This window comes from Phyllostomus hastatus, unplaced genomic scaffold, assembly GCF_019186645.2.
Source record: "Phyllostomus hastatus isolate PE091 unplaced genomic scaffold, TTU_PhHast_1.1 phas_contig_1, whole genome shotgun sequence".
Taxonomy (NCBI): domain Eukaryota; kingdom Metazoa; phylum Chordata; class Mammalia; order Chiroptera; family Phyllostomidae; genus Phyllostomus; species Phyllostomus hastatus.
In genome coordinates this window covers 13,350,673-13,371,983 of record NW_025333498.1, presented here as the reverse complement: position 1 = coordinate 13,371,983, position 21,311 = coordinate 13,350,673, and the positions used below count along the sequence as shown (strand labels likewise).

Genomic DNA, 21,311 nt, shown 5'->3' with positions numbered 1-21,311 from the left:
CTAGAAAAATGAATTGATTATTTTGTGCTAAAAAGTTATCAAAATGGAAAGTTCCTTTTTAAAGAAGAAGGAATAGGGCATATCCAGGGGTGGGCAAAAGCAGATTTACAGTTGTAAGTACACAAAACAGAGTTTATTCTTATATTTTCATTTATGAATTATATTTTTTCCAAATACCTGTAAACCTACTTTCACCATCCCATATTTGCCCTTTTAGATATGCGCAAATTCAGTTGAAGCGACACAAACGGTTCTTGGGCTTTACCTGAATCTTTGCTCTTTCCTTCCAAAATTTATTTCTGTTGCAAAGAGTTTGATGTAATGATATTTTTATGTGAGGAGCTTTGCCATGTGAAGATTGTAGAGGTTGTGCAAGAGGCTGTACTCACCAAACGGACTCTTAATGATCACTACTGAGGACACCTCTAGAGGTTCACTGATGCCAAAAGTGTTCTGAGCTGATACCCGGAAGTAGTAGCCAGCATTTTCTGTGAGGTTCACAATCCTACAGGTCGTCACCGAGATGGCTGAAGACACCAATTGCCATTCAGCCCCTTCCTTGGCCTCGCATTTCTCCACCACATAATTGGTGATCCAGGAGCCTCCATCATCTGCCGGTGGCTTCCAGCTGATCACTACCGAGTTCTTTAATAGAGCCTCAATCACAATAGGTCCTGTGGGTTTGTCTGGTTTATCTGTTGGGGGAAAATACAATGGTAGTGGTTTCTCTAGTGTGTCTCCCAAGATCTTTTTTGCTTTGAAAATTAAACAAACAAACAAACAAACAAACAACACTGAAAGTGGAAAGAAAATACCTTGTATTTCAACATCAAGGATGGCATCGACGGTTCCGAAAACATTGCTGAGCTGAACCTTGTATTTCCCAGCATGAGTCTTACGCTGCACGTTCTTCATGACGAGATGGGTGTAGTGCTCAGTGTTTTCAATAGTGGTGTTCTCTGTGTTTTGCATAAGTTTCTGGCCGTGGAACCAAGTGATGGCAGGTATTGGGCGACCGATGTACATGACATGAAGTCGAAGTGTTGAACCCACAGCACCATAGTATTTCTCTTTCAGTGGGTAACCAGGATGGAACTGTGGTGTTGCTTGCAGGAGAAGCTTACTACTGGTTTCTACCTCTCCAACCTCATTAGTAGCTATGCAGGTATAAACACCCTCATCTTCTTGTTCCTCTGTCATTACTGTCAGGGTATGCGTGCGCCCATCTGAAGACATTTTGTACTTCCGGCTTTGTACGAGCTCCTTACCAAACCGGTACCACTTAATGTCAGGAAGAGGCCTTCCAACAATTTGGCAGGAGAGTTGAGCAGCTTCACCCAATTTGGTGGTAACATCCTTCATTTCTATGCGTACTCCTGGGGCCTCTCCAGCTGAACGATGTGAAAGATAGTATTAATGCATTATTCTTACACTGATTTGATAATCCTCTGTCCTTGCATACCAGGACTGAATTTATCCTACTAAGACTTTATTAGAGACCATGATTTACTTGAGTCTAATTCTTAAAAACTCTTTGCAGTGATTTTCCTGGGGTCATATGGAAAACGGGGATTCAGTGAGCACCTCGCTCTGCAGACGCACTTCTCTTTATGGTTGGGATGTATCGAGTTTTGGGCAAATAGGAATTCTCTCTATAAATCTGTAGTATCTTTGTCCTTACTCAGGATCACTGAAATGGGGTACATTTGTTTGACCCTTGAAGTCCTATTAGTAACTGCAAAAAACCCCATTGCAATTGAAGAAGATGCTGCTCTAGGAATGCCTCAGTATACTACAGCTAACATCGACTGAGGTGATGTGCTTGGAATGGCTTCCTGTGGAACCTATCCACTACCCCCTGTGTGTGTGTATGCCAGAGTGAGCGACTCTTTCCAAACACTAGCTCGCCAATAAGACTTTTTGGAGATCTACTTTGTACAGAGGAAGGATCAGCCCTAACATGTTACTTAGTTTATAAATTATGACCAGAGGCCTAACAGCTACTTACATGTTAGTTTTGTCTTTACAGACATAGCAGTTCTTCGAGGTCTGCTAAGCCCAGCCTCGTTCTCAGCGAAAACCCTGAATTCATATTCAGTAGCTTCCAGCAAACCCCCTATTGTGAACTGCCTGTCCTTGATGCGGTCCTTGTTGCTCTTCTTCCAGGCACTGTCTCCAGATTGTCTATATTCAATCCAGTATCCAAGGATGTCTTTGCCACCATCACACTCAGGTTTCTCCCACTGCATAGTGACACTGTCTTTGGATATTGAAAGAATCTCAAGTTCTCCAGGTTGGCTTGGCCTATCTGAAATATTTTAAAAAACAATGGAAAAGGGAAATCAGCTGCACTGCTGAAATAAAAGAAATAGACCAGAGATGGCTTGCCCCTTCACTTACAACCCCTTCAGAAATTCTCTTCTTACCAAATGGATCTTTGCAAATAACTGGTTCCGAAGCTGGGCTGCTCTCACTCAGGCCAACATCATTCTGGGCGATGATGCGGAACTGATACTCAGCATCCGAAACCAGCCCCGTGACAGTGTACATTGTGGTCGTTATCTGAGTCTTGTTGTGCCGGACCCACTTGTCTGTTGATGTCTCCTTGCGTTCAATGTAGTAGCCCGTGACTCGGGAACCACCGTCGTCTTTGGGCCGGGACCAGGACAGGCTGACAGAACTCTTGGTTACATCAAGTACTTCTGGAGGATTGCTCGGAGGCTCTGGAGGATCTAAGGATGTACGTGGAGAACACACATGTGTTAGTGCACAGCCTCAGACCTTGTGAGCTGATGGCTTTCACTTCGAAACCAAAGAGGGCTGGGAGAATTTTTGCAACGCTGTGGTTGGGAGAGCACTTACTCAGTGGTGTTTTGGGTATGACTGGTTCCTCAGATTTCAAGGGTTTGCTTATGCCAAACTGGTTTTCTGCTGAAACACGGAAATGGTATTCCACATTTTCTTTGAGGCCTTTTACCACCAGGGATGTTCCTCGGACTCGGGAGTCAATGGTGTACCAGGCGGCTTTAGGCACTTCTCGTCTCTCAAGGATGTAACCCAAGATGTCGGCACCACCATCGTCGGCTGGGGGTCTCCAGCTGACCCTGACAGAGCGAGCTTGTATGTCGTCATATTCAAGTGGCCCTTCTGGAGTGTTAGGATTTCCTATCACCCTGACCTTGATGTAAACAGCCTTCTTGCCACATTTGTTTTCCAGAACCAGGTCATAAGTGCCAGAATCGTCCCTGACCGCTTCTTTGATTACAAGATCAGTGTGGGTTTCAGAGGTTGCAATCATGGCACGCTTACTGATATCTTGGCCTTCTTTGGTCCATTTACATATTGGGTATGGTTTTCCTTTGATTGGAATGGTAAGTCTGATGACTCCACCTTGTCTTACAAAGATACCCTCCTGGTATCTTTCATCAAGTTCATAATCAGGATATTCTGGGGGGAAAAGATAGGGTTATAATTAAATTAACGTTTTGGTTTTTTTTTTTTGCAGGGAGGAAATAAGTCTTAAGGCAATTACAGCAGAAAGAAAATGGGATGTGTCTTACCAAGCATTTCAGTGACTTTGACTGTTCCTGGTACCTCAGCAGGCTCCCCGGGTCCACCGGCATTACACGCTAGGACACGGAATCTGTACTCAGCACCCTGAGGTAGGTGTGTTAGGGTATATTCCCGAATCTTGGTGGGGGTGGTGTTACATTTGGTCCATTCAACTTGATCTACTTTTTGCATTTCAATCAAGTAGCCCGTGACTTTAGATCCTCCTTCATCTTCTGGAACACTCCAGGCCAGGGAAACGGATGTCCTTGTTGTATCAGTAACTCTTGGGTTTTGTGGCTTTCCTGGAGGAGCTGGGAATAAGAATAAGTCAACAACAAACTTGTTAAAGTTGTTGCAAGATTGAAGAAATCAACTGTGTCACCTAATAAATCCCCTGAGTTGCGGGAACATGGACGGTTAGCATTAGAGTATTTTTTGTTTTGTAAAAATTTCATTCATTTTGTAAGTTAAAAATACTTATGGCTCTTGTTTTTTCCTTTGTCTTAAATGTGCTTTATTTACAGTCACTACTACTCTTACATTTGTCATCAGTTTTTAAAGTGCTTTCAGAAATATTAACTTGTTTTAAAATTTTAGCTGGAGTCCCATTTTACAGAGGGGGGAATAGGCTCAGGAGAAGACTATGAAAGTCATTTGCTACAAGCTCCTCAAGGCTGGAATAGGGAAGGGATCGATGACAAAGGGAGACAAGCAAATTTTTTGGGCTGATGGAAACGTTCGGTATTTTGATGGTGGTGGTGTTTGTACAACACTGCAGCTTTCACAGCTTACAGATGTAGACATTTCAGAAGGATGAAATTTACAACATGAAATTATACCTCAATAAACTTGACTTATACAACATGTATTACCAATTGGATCCATGGCAACGACGGGTTTGGAAGGACGACTTGGTTTTCCGGTGCCTCTTGTGTTAATGGCTGTGACACGGTGTTCATATTCTAAGCCTTCAATAAGGCCAGTGGAACGGTACCGTGTCATCGTCACTGGTACTTTGTTCACACGGACCCATCGGTCTGCTCTCACTTCTTTGCGCTCCACAATATACCCGGTCACTTGGGAGCCACCATCGTCTTCTGGTGGATACCAGGTAAGTGTCATGCCATCACGGGAGACGTCAAATATCTGTAATGTTTCTGGAGGTCCAGGAATATCTGCAGCAAGACAGAGGTGAAATGTAGCAATGGGAATAACTGAAAATAAAGACTCATAATGGTATATAAGACTCCTGTGACTGTTTTTCCATTGTTTTCATTTCTGTACTTTTCTTGCTGTTCCTCATATTCTTTAACTTTATAAGCATTTATTAAGCATGCAAAGCATTCTTTGTTTTTTCTCACTTTAACATAGCCAGTCTTCCTTCCCTCCCTCCTTTTTTTCCCTCTAACTCCTCCTCTCTTTCATAAAAAAAAAAAAAAAGAATTAACCATGTTGAAAACCTCCAAGAAAAGGAGGTTTAAAAACCTTAGAAAGACCCTGGGTTAATTTTGTGACTGATTTTTACTTACATCAGGGTATATTAAAAACACACTTGTTCTTGTTAACATTTGGAATCAGAGGTGGGGAGAATGGAGGAAGGGCCCAAGGACTTACTGATGCTGCTGCGACATTCAATGACCTCAGACTGCAAGTAAGAGCCGATCCCGAAGCGGTTGGTTGCAGCCACACGGAACACATACTCATTCCCTTCAGTGAGTCTGGTAAACTTAAATGTCGTTCTTGTCACTGATTCAGACACTGGCAGCCATCCGGGACGGTGGGCGTCACGCTGTTCTACCACATAACCACTCAGTGGAGCCCCACCGTCCAATTCAGGTGGTTCCCAGGAAATGGCGACTGAAGTAGCGTCGATTTCATCAATCTTGATAGGCCCAGTTGGTGGACCAGGCTTGTCTATAAAAGAAAAAGAAAGCCAGGCAATTAATTTTCATTTCAAATCAAAATTGGGTGACTGAGCATCAACAACTTGCATGTGTCTTTGTTACATGTCCTTACCCAGAATGATAACTTTAATGGTCTCTGAAGTAGTTCCAGTTACATTTTTCAGTTCAAGTGTATATTCTCCGGTATCTCTGATAGTGGTTTCACGGATGGTTAGTTTCACTACTTTCATGTGGGTTTCAACTGTGACGCGCTCTGATTCTTTCAGTTTAGAACCAGCAAAGAACCAGGAAGCAGCAGGAGGTGGACGACCAGCGATAGGTATCACCAGCTCTACTGGTCTGCCGGCTGGGACATGGATGGTCTTTTGAGGCATGGTGGAAAGATCAATTGTTGGCAACACTGTAGGAAAGAAATCAGGCATTTATTCTTAAGCATTATTGCTGATGACACAGTTTCATGAATTCTGAATGTTTTCTTCATTGTACTTTACTATTATTGTTAATTTTTGGCAATTTGGTACATACCTCTGAGGTCTTGTACAGTCACAGCTGTGACGATCTCTCTTGCTTCTGACACGCCTTTCTCGTTTTGTGCCCTGACTCTGAATAAGTACTCTTCACCTTCATTGAGAGAAATAACAGTGTGCTCTAGGACTGTGGGCTTTAAGGTGACAACCTTCATCCATCTCTCGGTGCCAGCTCTGCAGGCCTCAAGGACATAACCAGTGAGTCGGCTCCCACCATCGTAGAGTGGTTTTTCCCAGGCAAGCGTGACAGTTGATTTGGTGACATCGACCACTTCCAGTTTTGTAGGCACCAGAGGCACCTCTGAGACCAGAACGGCATCAGATGTCTCACAGGGCTCTCCGATGCCATAAATATTTTCTGGCAACACTCTGAAATAGTACATGGTTCCTTCCACAAGCCCAGAAATCCGGTAAAGTGTCTTGCTGCACTTGGTAGTTACTGTTTTGAATGCTCTCATGGCGGCTTCACGCTTCTCCACGATGTAGTTGTTCACTGGAGCTCCACCATCGATTGTGGGGATTTCCCAGGTGATGGTCACAGAATCTCTTGATACTTCCTTAACTGTCACTGAAGGGCAGGGACCAGGAGTATCTAAAAGATAGAATGAGAGATCCATACTTCATATTTGCCTGATTCATTGATAGTTTCTTTTTGAGGAAACTATACTCAATGTAGTTCCTCTCTAGAGAGGTCACCAATCATAGGTGAAGGTGTGTCTTTTTAGAGAATCTACTCACAGTGTTATTAATTTTCAAATACTTACCGTACACCTTAACAAGGACTGTTGCTGATTTCTTGCCTGACTGATTTTCGGCTTCAATGGTGTATTTTCCAGCATCGTACCGGTTGACTTTGTCCACAATGAGTAAAGAGTAGCTCTCGGTGGTGTCGATGATTGCCCGGTTGGCAAGGTCAATGCCCTTCTTGCTCCACGTTATGACAGGAGGAGGTCTTCCAGACACAGACACCATCAGGCGCAGCGAGGCCCCAGCTCTGACAGTCACCGTCTTCTTTAAATCATCTGCAAGCTCAAGATCTGGTATTTCTGGAAAGTAAATGTCGCAATTTAATTAGTTCATGAACAGGTGTGATGAGAAAATAATTCATCCGAAAGCTTATATGACAAATACCTAGTCTTTCCACAGGCTCAATTTCGGCAGTTGACTCGCTGTATTCACTCATACCCTTCACATTCACAGCAGCGACTCTGAAGGAGTACTTCTGGCCCATTTTAAGGTCTGTCACAGTGAATTCAGCATTTCTGATTGTGGCATTGGTATGCACTCGGTACCACTGATCAGTGTCCTTCTCTTGCATCTCAAGAACATAGCCTATGATGTCAGTGCCGCCATCGTACATGGGCTTGGTCCAGGCCAAACTAATGCTGTGCTTGGTGGTGTCTACAACTCTCGGAGCAGAAGGTGGTCCAGGGGTATCTGTGGAATTTCAAAAGACGGGTGCATATATTAAACAAAAAAGAAAACTTTAAGATTTGTAGTTTTGGTTTTCAAGAGACATAAAAGTTATTGTTTTTTGTCCACACCCACCATGATAATCTTTGTAACTGGCCTCTTCTGATATTACAAGATAGCACTATCTGCTATATTATCACTGTTGTTATTATTTTAAGAACTAAACTTCTTTGGAAAGGTAGATGTTACTTTCCTGCTACTTCAGCTAGCTATGCTGTGTTCCTCTAGCTAAGCTCGCTGTGTAAAGTGTCCATTCTCAGAGACTTTTCTTTAGTTGCTCAGCTTTCACAGGGTTAATATCACTTGTCACGTCTACAGATGACAGTGAGTACAGGCATCAGTTTCTTCTGCTTCCCCTACTCAGCCCCAATGATTTACTCCTTAGTTCTTGGGCTCTAGGTCTATACAGGGATTTGTCACTGCTTTTTGAAGCTTTCGTGACAGTTATTTTGTTAGATACTTGTTAAAGTGCTACACACTGTGCTCTGCTAAGCTTCTTCTTAAACGAGACTGTATCTTTTTTTCTTTTCAGTAGCTATTATCACGATAGTGCATTTTCTCCATTCTTGAAAGATTTGCAAAATATGTCCGTTTCATATTGGTAGTAGGCTATTGTATTTTTTTCATAGATTGGAAAATACAGCAACCGTTTTCAGCTTTTGCTAACTTATCAACGGAAGTAGTAGTTAACATATTCTCTGACTTAGGCTATATTTAAAATCCTCTTAATAGGCATAGTCTTTTCTAGACAATTCTGTTAAGTTCTAGGAAGTGGCATTTTAGACAATTATTCATCATATGGTTTTGAGGGGCATTAGTTTAGGTATGAGCCTTGGAACTCACATGACGGTTCTCTGCATGAGATGAAGTTGGAAGCTTCGCTGGGTTCACTGTTACCAGCAGCATTCACCGCGGTCACCCGGAACTGGTAATCACAGCCTTCCATCAGGCCAGTCACCTTCAGCCTGGTGTCATACACCACATAGTCTCTGTTGACACGTGTCCAACGCAAGCTCTTCTTCTCACGCTTGTCCACTAGGTAGTTGCTGATCTCATTGCCACCGTCAGATTCAGGCTTTAGCCACTGAATGATGATGTGCTCTTTGCCAGCCCCAACTTCTTCAGGTATGCCAGGTTGTGATGGAATAGCTGTTAAAATTTTATGAAAATTTGGATAATCAGAATTGCCCCAAGTCACTGTTGATATGACTGCCCTCCTCTCCCCCTGATCCCATTACATTTCAACTACTGAGTTGTTTAGAAGTGTTAATACTCACTGAATGAGTTTCTGGCTACGATTGGCTGTGATTCAGCAGGCACACCAGGGCCGTACTTGTTGACTGCCCGCACTCGGAAGATGTATTCATTGTTCTTGATAAGTCTGGTGACTACATAGGATAGGGTCTGGCATTCGCCTTCAACAATCACCCAGTTGAGCCTGCTGGTCTCGCGTCTTTCCACAATGTAGTGACTTATGGCTGCCCCTCCATCTTCCTGAGGAAGGTTCCAGGCTAGTGTGCACTTCTCCTCTGTCACCCTGCTGACGGTGAGATTTCCACATGGGCCAGGGGAATCTGAAACAGTGTAATGACAAGCAACGATGAAGATCTTTCTTTCTGTCCACGCTTGAAAGTGCTATAAAACTGAAAGAACACCTGACGTGCTTACCAAGAACTTTGACCAGGACCGACACGGCCTTAGTCCCACCGGCATTCTTCACTGTTAAGGTGTATTTTCCACTGTCACTTCTGTCACAGAACTTGATCACAGCAGTTGCTCGTTTGCCAGTATATTGCAAAGAAATTTTTTCACAGAGATCTAGTTCCTTGTCCCCTTTGGTCCAGATAATTTTGGGTTCAGGTTTGCCACCGACGGCGGCATCAAGAACAAGATCTGAGCCAGCTCTGATGGTAACCAGTTCACCCTGTAATCTGGCATCCAGTTCAGCCTTGGGTGGAGCTGTAATAGAAAAGACAGGGGCGAATGAATAGGTGACAGTTCATTTTCACATAAATTGTGTTAGTTTGAAAGGAGAACATTGAGTATTTTTTACCGTATTCATCTCGGCAAGTGACGGGGCCCGTAGATTCTGATCCTTTGCTAATTACGCCTGCTGCATTCTTGGCCAACACACGGAATTCATAAGTATCTCCCTCACTGAGAGCGGTCACAGTGAAGAAGTTGTCAGATACGATGGTATAGTTGCACTTCAGCCAGCGACCATCTCCAACTTCACTGACTGGCTTACGCTCTATGATGTAGCCCACGACCTTGCTGCCTCCATCATACATTGGGGCAGACCAAATCAGTGACACTGTTGATCTTGTTACATCTGTCACCTCTGGTCTTCCCGGTGCATCTGGAAGGGTTGCCAAAATAAAGTTAAAAAATGCAACCCTGAATTCTCCTAGTACCAATAATCATAATGATGATAATAATAAACACAAATGTACCCTTAAATTTTGACACGTACCAACTGGGTTTTGAGCCATCACAGGTCTTGAAGCTTCGCTGGCTTTGCTCACACCGGCGGCATTGAGTGCATAGGTTCTGAACTGATATTCCAGTCCTTCTACCAAACTGGTCACTTTGTAGTTGCACTCTAAGCACGGCACCTTGTTTTCCTTCACCCAAAGGATGGTGTTACGTTCTTTCTTCTCAACCCAGTAGCCAATGATCTTACTGCCACCGTCATGATAGGGTTCTTCCCAACGAATAGACATGGCATTGGCTGACACTTGGTAGACTTCAGGTCTGGTAGGAGCGCTTGGTGGAACTAAATATAAACAAAGGTATCCAATATGAATACAGTTTTATAAAATTCAGGGGAAATAGTTAATAATAGAGGTTTTGGAATAAGATTTTTGTTTTTCTTACCAAATGGATGCTCAGCAATTACTGGTGCTGACTCTACAGGCTTGCTGACACCAAATCTGTTCTCCGAACAGACGCGGAAAGAATACTCCATGTATTTTGTGAGATGAGTGATTTTAATCTGAGTGCGCTTGACGCTGGAATTAACAAGCTGCCAAGCTGTTGTGCCTGACTCACGCTTTTCAACGATGTAATTAGTAATGTCGGTGCCTCCATCATCTTTAGGCTCACCCCATGAAAGGACACATGATTCGGCTGAGACAGATGAGACTTCGATGGGCCCAGTTACTGGACCCGGCCTTCCGATGACCACGACTGTGATGGTAAATGTTTTAACACCAGCTGTGTTTTCCAGGGTCAAGAAGTATCTTCCAGAGTCACCTCTCATGCTGTCTTTTACAGACAAGGTGGTTCTGTCTTTTGTTGTTGTGATACTCACTCGATCTGTCTCCTTAAGCCTCATTTCTTCCAGCTTCCATGTTACTTTGGGGGCGGGTCGACCACTGATTGGCACATCAATGGTAAATGTGTTTCCTGCTTTGCAAGTTATGAGCTGATTGGTAATTCCAGTGAGGTCAGCTGTGGGCTCAATCTGAGGCTCCTTGATGATGACAGAGGAGAAGGCTTCCCTGGGTTCGCTGTAGCCAGCATCATTCTTGGCCTTCACACGGAATTCATACTCGGTGTTCTCAACCAGCTGCTCCACTGTGAAAGTCAGCAGTTTGGTGTGACCAGCTTCAACCCAGAAGTCAGATCCTTTTTGTCTCATTTCAAGCAGGTAGCCAGTGATCCGGCTGCCTCCGTCATGGTCAGGTTTAAGCCAAGCTAAGACTGCAGAGGACTTACTTGTGTCAACAATATCAAGTCTTTTAGGTGGAGCAGGCTGTTCTGTGGCTACGATTGGTTCTGGCATTTCATAGGGTTCACCAATACCATACTCATTTTCTGCAGAGACACGGAAATAGTATGGAACGCCTTCTGCCAGGTCATTGACCTTGAGGATCTGACGGGTGCATTTTTCGCTGACAACCTGCCAGCTACGGCGACTTGCTTCTCGTTTCTCTACCACATAGTGAAGGATTCGGGCACCCCCATCGAGGAGAGGGGCATCCCACATCAATGTCACCGATCCCCGGGTCACATCCTTGAAGGTAATGGGGCCAGGTGGCCCTGGAGTGTCTAGCACCTTGACAGTGAATGTGATTGACTTGCTACCACTGCTGTTTTCCACAGTGAGGGTATATTTCCCTGCATCATTTCTGTTGCAGTTTTCCACAGTGAGGGTGCTGAAGGAGTCTGTCGTATGGATATCAGCCCGAATGCTAAGGTTAGAGTCGGGTTTGCTCCACACAGCTGTAGGAGCCGGTCTACCCTGGTAGGCGATGAAGAGGCGGATACTGGCCCCAGCTCTAACAACATGAGTCTGCTTGAAGTTTGCGTCGATGTCTAACTCAGGGGCTGTTAATCGGTCAACCGCTTTAATTGTGCCAGTCACTTCACAGCTGTCTCCTTTGCCAGCACCATTGATGGCACTAACCCGGAATTTGTATTCTTCGCCTGCTTGTAGATCTGTGACTGTATATCTTGTTTTTACACATGCCTCTGCATTCACCTTTTGCCAGTCTCCTAAGTCAGCTTTGCACATTTCAATAATATACCCAATTATTTCCATGCCTCCATCAAACACTGGCTTAGACCACTCTAAGCTCACGGTTGTCTTTGATGTGTCTGTCACTTTGACCACGGTGGGAGCACCTGGTGGGCTGACTGGCTCTCTACATTTGATTAGTCTTGAGATACCACTGGCAGGTCCTATTCCTGCAGCATTTTCAGCCATGACACGGAATTCATACTCATTGCCCTCTATCAGTCCAGTGACTTTGAACCTTGTCTCAGAGATTGGTCGTTTGCTGATCACTTTTACCCATCGTGTGCTTTTCTTTTCCCTCCTTTCGAGGATATAATGTTGAATTTCACTGCCACCATCTGATTCAGGCCTTGCCCATGTCATGGTAATGCTATTGCCTGTTACGTTACTTGGTTCTGGAGTGCCGGGGGCATCAGGAATAGCTGTAAAATGAGAACAGAGAAAGAAAGATACCAATTAGACATATTTACCTGGATGTTAATCTTATCACATAGTACTACTTTGTAAAAATGGACCCTTACTGTATTGTATTTGAGCAACTACTGGGTCAGAATCAAGCGGCCTCCCAACACCAAACTTGTTGACTGCAGAAACACGGAATTGGTATTCATTGCCGTTTATTAGTTTAATGGCAGTATAGCTGAGGGCTTCACAATGATCCTCAATTAGTGCCCAGGCAAGTCTGCTGGTTTCCCGCTTTTCAATGATGTAGTGAGTTACAGGAGCACAGCCATCGTTGAGTGGAGCATCCCACCACAGGGTCATCTTCTCGCCAGTAATATTGGTGAATCTTATTGGCCCAACCACTTTTCCTGGTGTATCTGTAAGAAAAAGGTTCTACAGTTAGTACCTAGTCCATTAAAATGCAATCAGGCCTGCCTCTAATCCAAGTCCCATAAATTGTAAGATTAACAAGTTATTTTAAAGTATAAGAAGTACCTTGTACTTTCACTGTAATTTCTGCTTTTGCGGAGCCAGACACATTTTTGGCTTCCACTCTATATACACCGCGATGGTCCCGAGTAGCATCTCTAACAAAGAGGCTGGTGGATCCAAGGACATCGGTTATTTCCACATTCATCCTCTTTTCAATTTCTACTTCATCTTTGAACCAGGTTACTCGAGGGACTGGTCGTCCTTGCACCAAAGCTTTAATTCTAAGACTCTCTCCAGCTTTAATAACAACACCATCGAAGTACTCAGGGCCAAACTCTACTCTTGGTGGAACTATGAAAGAAACAGAAATGATATGTATTAGTTTGGCTTAATAATGACAGAAATAAACATGTTTTTCACTAGCACCATATCAGAAAGCCTGGAAGGGTAATGCTTATTCTGTATTACCGAAGGCTCTTCTGACAGTAGGATTGATAATTGAGAATGTAGACTGTGGGTTTAAACATTTGCCCATTATTAGGCTATTGCCTCTGTTATGTATGTCATGTTAGAAATCTTGCATTGCCATTTGTAAAAAGAGAAGCAAAACATTTACAGATCATTTACTTCCTAGTGCTCCTGCATATTCAAACAAGTTCCTGTGCGAGGCTATTAGCCTCACTCAAGCAAGGCGGCGGTTGTGCTATTGATGTATGTTGTGTTTTAGTAACTTCAGTTATTCTTGCTTGTCTTTTAAATTTATTGTAAATGACTAAAATCACAAAGCTAAAAACTTGTTTCTGTTTGCACGCTATTTATATGGGAATGGAGTGAAATAATAGACACAGGAAAAAAATTACATTTTTTTCTTCTCTTCATCTGAAAGGTAAACAGTGTAAATCATCACATAACAACCTTGGATAATCTGTATGAAGTGATGTTTCTGTTTTAATTTTATAGACCAAGGACCAAAAAGTATTTTTCAAAAATGTTCTTAGACTTATTGCGAATCAGTTGTAAATGCTTACCATTTTCGTCTCTTGTCATAATAATGCCAGAAGACTGTGAGGGAGGACTTATAGTTCCAACGGCATTTCTTGCAATTATTCTGAACTCATACCGGTCCCCAGGACTAAGTCCTGTCACTGTATACTGACATTCACAGACATCAGTGAAGTTGCATCTAACCCAGCGCTCACTCCCTTGGCGCTTCTCAATGCTGTAGGCCACAATCTTGCTGCCTCCATCACGCACTGGTGGGTTCCACTTAAGTGTGATGGTTTCTCGGGTGACATCAATGTAGTCAGGAGTGCCAGGTGGGTCTAAAAATTATATGGAAGTTAAATGCATCATTATTTGCGTAATCAACCCTTAATCATCAATGGAAGAAAACTAAAATGAATAAGTCCCACAAGCTCATTTTAACCATTAATTTCAATTTTTTTTGTATTATATTCTTTAAAAAGAACTTCAAATTACTTTATCAGATTGATTTAAAATCACTGTTCTTGCTTTACTTGACCAACTCTCTAGTCAAGTAAGATATATGTGTGAGGTGATATGTGGAAGAAAAGCAGTGTTTGATTTGTTACCAGCATATTCAGTTGCTGAATTAAATATTTGAATAATAGTCAATCACTTACCTACTGGGGAAACTGCTAAGGTAAATTTGCTCGGGTCACTGGGTGAGCTTAGGCCGGCAGAGTTTTCAGCATATACACGGAACTGGTAGTCCAGGCCTTCTATTAGTCCAGTAGCTCTGTATTCTCTTCCCGATATTGGTGTTGTGTTCACTCTTTGCCAGAGGATGCTGTTTCTTTCTTTCTTTTCAACATGGAATCCAGTGACTTCTGCACCGCCGTTATAAACCGGAGCATCCCAAGTTAGTGACATTCCATCAGAAGTCACATTGTATACAACTGGCTTTCCTGGGGGGCCAGGAATCCTGAACTGGTGTTTTGCCACAATATTGGTTGAGACAAGTGGCTGGCTGACTCCATATCTGTTTTCTGCCCTCACTCTAAATTGGTATTCAGCATCTTTGACTAAATTAGGAACTTTGAAGGTTGTCCTGGCAACACTTGAGCACACCATCTTCCAATTAGTTTGCGAAGCTTCCCGCTTCTCAATGCTGTAACAAGTAATTTCTCCTCCTCCATCATCTTCAGGCTCATCCCATGACATGATGACGCTGTCAGCTTTGATTTCATCAAATCGAATGGGCCCTTTGGGCTTTGATGGTGGACCAAGTGTGATGACTGTGATGAGAGATGAGTTTCTACAAATTGCATTATCAAGAATAATGTTGTATTTCCCTCCATTCTCCTTCTTGGCATTCTTAATACTCAAAGTAATTTTGTTTTCAGTTTTCCCGAGACGAACATTTTCACTTTCTTTCAATGGCAAACCATCTTTCATCCAACTGATAGATGGCTTGGGTTTCCCTTTATAAGGTAATTCCAGGTGCACATTATGCCCAATTCTCACATAGACTTGTGCCCCAGGGATATCTGACAGGTCAACTTCAGGTGTAATTACAAGTTGTTTCACTGTAACTGGCCCAATAGTGACAGGATCACTCAGTCCTTTCTCATTTTTGGCAGACACTCTGAACTCTAGTTCTGACAGTTCCTTAAGTTGGCCGACCTCAATTTCACATGCCTTACTTATGCCGGCATGAGACCATGTTTGTTCTGCTTTACCTTTCCTCTCCACAACATATTCTGTGATGACACTGCCACCGTCAAAGTCAGGCTTGGTCCAGCTCAGGGTAACAGATGTCTTTGTGGAATCTTTCACTGAGAGGTCACGTATAGGAGCTGGCACTTCGGCGGCCTTCACCGGCTCCATGGTGTCACAGGGTTCCCCGATTCCAATTTCATTTTCTGCAAGAACTCTGAAGAAGAATGGAGTTTTCTCTGACAGATCTGTTACCTTAAGGGATGTGCTAGAACATTTGTTTGTCACTGCAGACCACGTTCTCTTGGTGGCGTCTCTCTTTTGAATGATGTAATTGATTATAGGAGATCCCCCATCGATGAGAGGAGGATCCCAGAACAAAGTGACTGTGCCTTGAGAAACATGTTTAATCTGTAGTTTCTGGCAGGCGGCTGGCGTATCGAGCACTTTAACACTCACAGTTGAAGACTTTGGTTCACCAACTCCATTTTCTATTGTGAGAATATATTTTCCTGTATCATTGCGAGTCACTTGAGGAATGGTGAGTAATGAAGACGATTCAGTGTTTTCAATGCTGTATCTGGCATCACTGCCAAGATTCTTCTCATCTTTTCTCCATGTGACCGTAGGTGGAGGTCTGCCTTTGAAGGGCAAAAATACTTGCACATCTTCACCAGCTTTAGCTATAATAGAGGTTCTGAAAGCCACATCTAAGTCGATCTCTGGTTCCTCTGTAGACATAAAATGGACATATACAGTGAATTTTAAAACAAGAAAATAAGTGATTTCCTGGAGGTAATCTAATAAAAAACAAAAATGCAGTCATACCAGTAGGTACATACCAAGTATATCTTTAGCTTGGACAGGTTCGGTCATTACTATAGGTTCTCCTTGCCCAGCACAGTTGACAGCAGATACCTGGAAGTAGTAATTGACTCCCGGCTTCAGGTTAGATACCACATATTCTGTTGTTCTGACTTCTTCTTTGGTAGAGACAACGGTCCATTCCTCTTCCTCTCCTTGTCTCATCTCGACAACATATCCGGTAACAGCACTGCCCCCATCGTAGACAGGTTTACTCCAGCCAAGAGTGATGGATGATTTAGTTGTATCTGCAATTCTTATCTTAGCTGGCGGGCCTGGAGGATCTGGAATGGCCATTCACAATATAGCAATTACGTAATCATGTACAATTTAGTGATGTGAAAACAGACATGGGGGAAGGTGCTGTATTTATGAGCACTTACCAATAGGGTCAGCAGCTTTGTAGAAGTCAGATGGTTCAGAAAATGGACCCTGTCCAGCAGCATTTACAGCACAAACTCGGTATTGATAGTCGCTGTTTTCCGTGAGTCCTGTCACTTTCTGTCGGGTGTCACGGATGGTCTCCTTCAGGACTTTAAACCATCCTAGACTCTTTTTGTCTCGTTTCTCAAGGAAATAGCCTTTTATTTCATTGCCACCATCTACAACTGGTCTATTCCAGACAACAGTCATTGAATTCTTGGTGATCTTTGTCACCTCTGGTATGCTTGGAGGCCCTGGTGTGACTATTTAGAAAGGAAAAGGAAAATGAGTTCAGAGGATCCACATTACTGATAAATTCTACCTTTCAATATTCAAATCTTATCCAAGAATATTAGCTTCATTTATTATACTTTCTACCTTGTGAAAAGGATGATAACAAGATGTAAAAAGAAAATCGGTCATTCTAAGAAAACATTAACAGGCTAGCAAATTAACTTATATTTAGTTGTAAAATATCTAAGTGTTGGATTTTGGTTTTTCTAATGAAATCACGTCTCACCAAATGCATTCTTTGCTACCACTGGGTCAGATTCCAGTGGATCACCAATTCCATATTTGTTCACAGCTCGAACCCGGAAGATGTATTCATTTCCTTTGATAATTTTGGTGGTTGTAATGATGCACTCTTCCAAGTTTTCAGACACCATCGACCATACAACTCGGCTTGTCTCACGCTTTTCCACAATGTAGTGAGTGATTTTGGCACCGCCGTCATCGGCAGGAGGCTGCCACAGGAGAGTTATCTTTTCAGCAGTGACAGTCTTAAATTCGATTGGTCCTCCTGGGGGCCCTGGTTTGTCTGTCAATGAAAGAATGAAACAATATGTTAGGGATTTGTAAGAGGCTGTTATTTAAAATTACTAAATTTTAAGCCAACAAAATATAATGTTGGCCTTTATTCGGCACCTACCAAGGATCTGCACTCTGATGGTGGCTGAGGCTGAGCCCATGGCATTCCTTAGTTTTAATTCATAGCTTCCACTGTTAAGGCGACTTGCATCTTTGATGAGTATAGATGCAAGGTCAGTGGTATTTTCGACTGACAGCAATGCATTGGTTTGTAATTCTTTATCGTCTTTATACCACTCAATTGTAGGCTCAGGTTTGCCGGAAATGCCAGCTCTGAGCTTCACAGATGTACCTGCTTTGTATTTGACAACTTCTGTGTATTCTAGAGGCAAATCAATTACAGGTCCACCTGCAGGAAAAACAGATGATAAGTATTTAAAAGATCAAGAGGATGAAAAAAATGATTGTGATAACTTCAAAGTAAGGTCATTGGCTTTTATTTGAAAATATATATACCCACACATACACACATATGGTAGCTCTAATCTTATTTACCCATTATTTTAAGCATTTAAATTTGACAAGTCACTCTTGTATCCCAAATGGGTAAGAAAGATTGTGAGCAAGCTCTGTACCCAAGTGACACTGCATTAATTGCACAGGGGCTTAAATGCCTTTGAAATGTATTTTAAAGTTTATGAGGTGTTTGAGTCCAGTGATGGAATGAGATATGCTTGTGAGAACATCATTGGAGAATCAGCATTATACATTCTCTTTCAGGCTAGGTTCTTCTTCCTCCTCCTCAAACTACCTCCTATTCTTTTTCCTTTTCCTTTCTAGGGAAGGGAAGGGGAGGGGAGGGCAGGGGAGGGGAGGGCAGTGGAGGGGAGGGGAAGGGGAGGGGAGGGGAGGGGAGGGAATGGAAGGTTACTGATAGTCAGGTGTGGCTGGGTCATGTCAGACCCTTGAAGTCTGATTTCCCTACTCAAAGAGCTTCATACTTCACTGAGTAGATTTTCCGCCATGCTGCTTAGCAGTTCTGAGAGATAGAACTAAATCTGACTTGCTCCACAGCCTCAAAAATACTGATTCAGGGTCCACAAAGCCTGATTCATAAAGAGCAGCCCTGGGATTCCAAAGCATGGGCATGGGAATAGATAAAATGGGAAACTGAAAAAAAAAGTCCCAGGGAACCTAACTCTGGTGTAATTTTAATTTTTAAACCACTGTTGAGTTGAACATGCTACTTATTTTCCAAAATGGTCAAATATGTATATTTTAGACTAATAGCAATGTACAGAGAGTTCTGGAGTCTGCCTGCTTGAATCTCCACTTTATCACTAATGAGCTGTTTGATATTGGGGAAGTTACAAAAGTACTCTAAACCCAAGTTTCTTTACTGTACAATGGGCTGATCTGGGGGCTGTTGGAACTATGGGAGAGAATGTGTGGAAAGTACCCGGGAAACGTGAGCTGCTGCCAATCCCATCATCAACACCTCGGTTTAGTCTTTCACTTATTTAAGAGGAATGTTCTCCGGGCACTCAGCCATGGTCTTAATTATTGACTCTGATCATTTAAAAAAGAAGAGTGAAAGCACTGACTCATACAATCCGAGAATCATACAAGATTGAAGTTGGAAAGGCCTCTACATATTCTCTAGTCCAAATCTCAGTTTTACAGTTAAGTCGAGGCCTGGGGAGGTGCAGAAATTTTCCTTAGACTCCCAGCCAGTTTTCCCTAAGCCTCCTGGCTAATTTCTTCTAAAAATCTAACTAAGGTGTATGCTAAAAGTTATTCTATAGAATAGGACCAAAAAGCTTAAGAAAAGCTATTGAGTTAACTGCTGTTGGGATTCAAAGTGCTAAAAACGCTTACCATAAGAATCGATGCATGTAATGGGGCCTACCACCTCGGATGGATTGCTGATGGACCCCACAGCATTTCTAGCAAAGACACGGAATTCATACTGCGAATTCTGAGTCAGGCCAGAGACAGTGAATTGCGTCTCGATGACATTGGTGAAGCTGGCCTTGGTCCATCTGCCATCTGGAAGGTCTCGTCTTTCAACGATATAGCCTGTAATCTTGCTTCCTCCATCGAAAGCTGGTGGTTTCCATGCAAGGTTGACAGAATTCTTTGAAATATCAGTGATACGGACATTTCTTGGTGGTTCTGTGGTAATAAGAGAAAGCAGATTAGCAGCCAGCACTATGTCAACATTATTTTGCCTTGGAGAAATGAGATTTGCATTTTTAAGTATCAGAAGCATCTTGCCCATGACAGATACATACCACAGGCATCTATGGCTAGGACTGGCTCAGAAGGATGGCTGGGTTTCCCAACTCCAGCAGCATTTTCTGCATATACCCTGAATTCATAAATAAGTCCAGCACTGATTGTTGTGACTTTGAAGTGAGTTGTGCGGATGACCATTTTGTTAACTTTTTGCCATAAAATACTGTTTCTGTCTTTCATTTCCAGGTGATAGCCTATAACTGCACTGCCTCCATTGGACACCGGCTCATGCCAGGCCACGGTGATGCTCTCTCGGGTAACATTAGTGACCCATGGTGTAGATGGTGGTCCAGGTTTTGCTGCAAAAGAGAGAAATGCCGTAAGTTAACATAGACATTTAAAACATTTATATAAACTAAAACCTGGAGTCTCTGAAAATTTTGACAACTTACTGTACGGTAGTTTGACAGTCACACATGCCGAATCTATGTGGTCACTGATGCCGAAGCGGTTTTCTGCCTTGATGCGGAATTGGTATTCTTCTCCTGTGGTCAGTTTCATGACTTTAATCATGGTTCTGGCAACTGTTGCAGACACTTCGGCCCATACTGCTGTACTTGTCTCTCTCTTGAGTACAATGTAATTGGTAATGTGACTCCCACCATCATACTTAGGTGGCTCCCATTTGAGAGTCACGCTTTCTTCAGTTACATCACTAATAACAACAGGGCCAGTGGGGGGACCGGGCCTGTCCAGTACGACGATGTTAATAAAAGCTTTGGTTGTTCCACTGGAGTTGGCAGCTGTGATTTCATATCTTCCAGCATCAGCAGCAACACTTTCTTTGAGATTGATGGTCAGGTTCTCAGCAGTAACTTCAGTATTAAACCTCATGGTTGCTTTCAGGGGGACACCATCTCTTGATAAGGTCACTTTGGGCAGTGGTTTTCCAGAAATCGGAATGTCAACTTTAAGGTTTGAACCGGCTCTCACATACACCGTATGACTTGGGAAATTCTTCATATCAATTTCAGGTGGTTCTGAAAAAGAAGGGTATGGCAAATGAAGGCGAAAAGAATTTTTAGAAATCAAAGCAAAGCAAGTAATTTCAAATTTTGCTTCTACATAAAATTGGACATACCTAGCTGCTCCTTAATAAGAACGGGAAGAAGCAGCTCTCTTGGGTCACTCAAGCCAGCTTGGTTTTCTGCAAATACCCGGAAGAAGTATTCAGAATTCTCCCTCAGGCCAGAAACAACATGATGGGTTGACTTTACCACGGCACATTTAACCCAGTTTTTCTGTCCTTTTTCTAGTGCTTCAACGACGTAGTGTACAATTCTGCTTCCACCATCGTGTTCTGGCTTCAGCCAGGCCAGGGAAACACTGTCTTTGGATACATTTGTTACTCCAAGTTTTTCAGGTGGGCTTGGTTTTTCTAAG

The 21,311-nt window shown here is 42.9% G+C and overlaps 1 protein-coding gene across 1 annotated transcript in view; it reads right to left on the bottom strand.

The window, feature by feature from the left end:
• The window catches only part of TTN (titin), a 269,907-nt gene that overhangs the window by 10,855 nt on the left and 237,741 nt on the right, over positions 1–21,311 (bottom strand). The window contains exons 287-316 of the mRNA XM_045842158.1: positions 21,010–21,306; positions 20,321–20,908; positions 19,925–20,227; positions 19,509–19,805; positions 17,752–18,039; positions 17,341–17,640; positions 16,781–17,083; positions 16,376–16,681; positions 14,498–16,264; positions 13,883–14,176; positions 12,918–13,205; positions 12,500–12,799; positions 10,334–12,400; positions 9,930–10,232; positions 9,510–9,815; positions 9,125–9,415; positions 8,734–9,030; positions 8,300–8,605; positions 7,115–7,420; positions 6,748–7,029; positions 5,982–6,575; positions 5,569–5,856; positions 5,167–5,466; positions 4,425–4,727; positions 3,561–3,863; positions 2,863–3,447; positions 2,427–2,732; positions 2,009–2,308; positions 816–1,391; positions 390–695 (exon numbers count right to left, since the gene is read on the bottom strand). Of these exons, the coding sequence (XP_045698114.1) occupies positions 390–695; positions 816–1,391; positions 2,009–2,308; positions 2,427–2,732; positions 2,863–3,447; positions 3,561–3,863; positions 4,425–4,727; positions 5,167–5,466; positions 5,569–5,856; positions 5,982–6,575; positions 6,748–7,029; positions 7,115–7,420; positions 8,300–8,605; positions 8,734–9,030; positions 9,125–9,415; positions 9,510–9,815; positions 9,930–10,232; positions 10,334–12,400; positions 12,500–12,799; positions 12,918–13,205; positions 13,883–14,176; positions 14,498–16,264; positions 16,376–16,681; positions 16,781–17,083; positions 17,341–17,640; positions 17,752–18,039; positions 19,509–19,805; positions 19,925–20,227; positions 20,321–20,908; positions 21,010–21,306 (13,350 nt within the window). The remainder of the gene's footprint in view (positions 1–389; positions 696–815; positions 1,392–2,008; positions 2,309–2,426; positions 2,733–2,862; positions 3,448–3,560; positions 3,864–4,424; positions 4,728–5,166; positions 5,467–5,568; positions 5,857–5,981; positions 6,576–6,747; positions 7,030–7,114; positions 7,421–8,299; positions 8,606–8,733; positions 9,031–9,124; positions 9,416–9,509; positions 9,816–9,929; positions 10,233–10,333; positions 12,401–12,499; positions 12,800–12,917; positions 13,206–13,882; positions 14,177–14,497; positions 16,265–16,375; positions 16,682–16,780; positions 17,084–17,340; positions 17,641–17,751; positions 18,040–19,508; positions 19,806–19,924; positions 20,228–20,320; positions 20,909–21,009; positions 21,307–21,311) is intronic.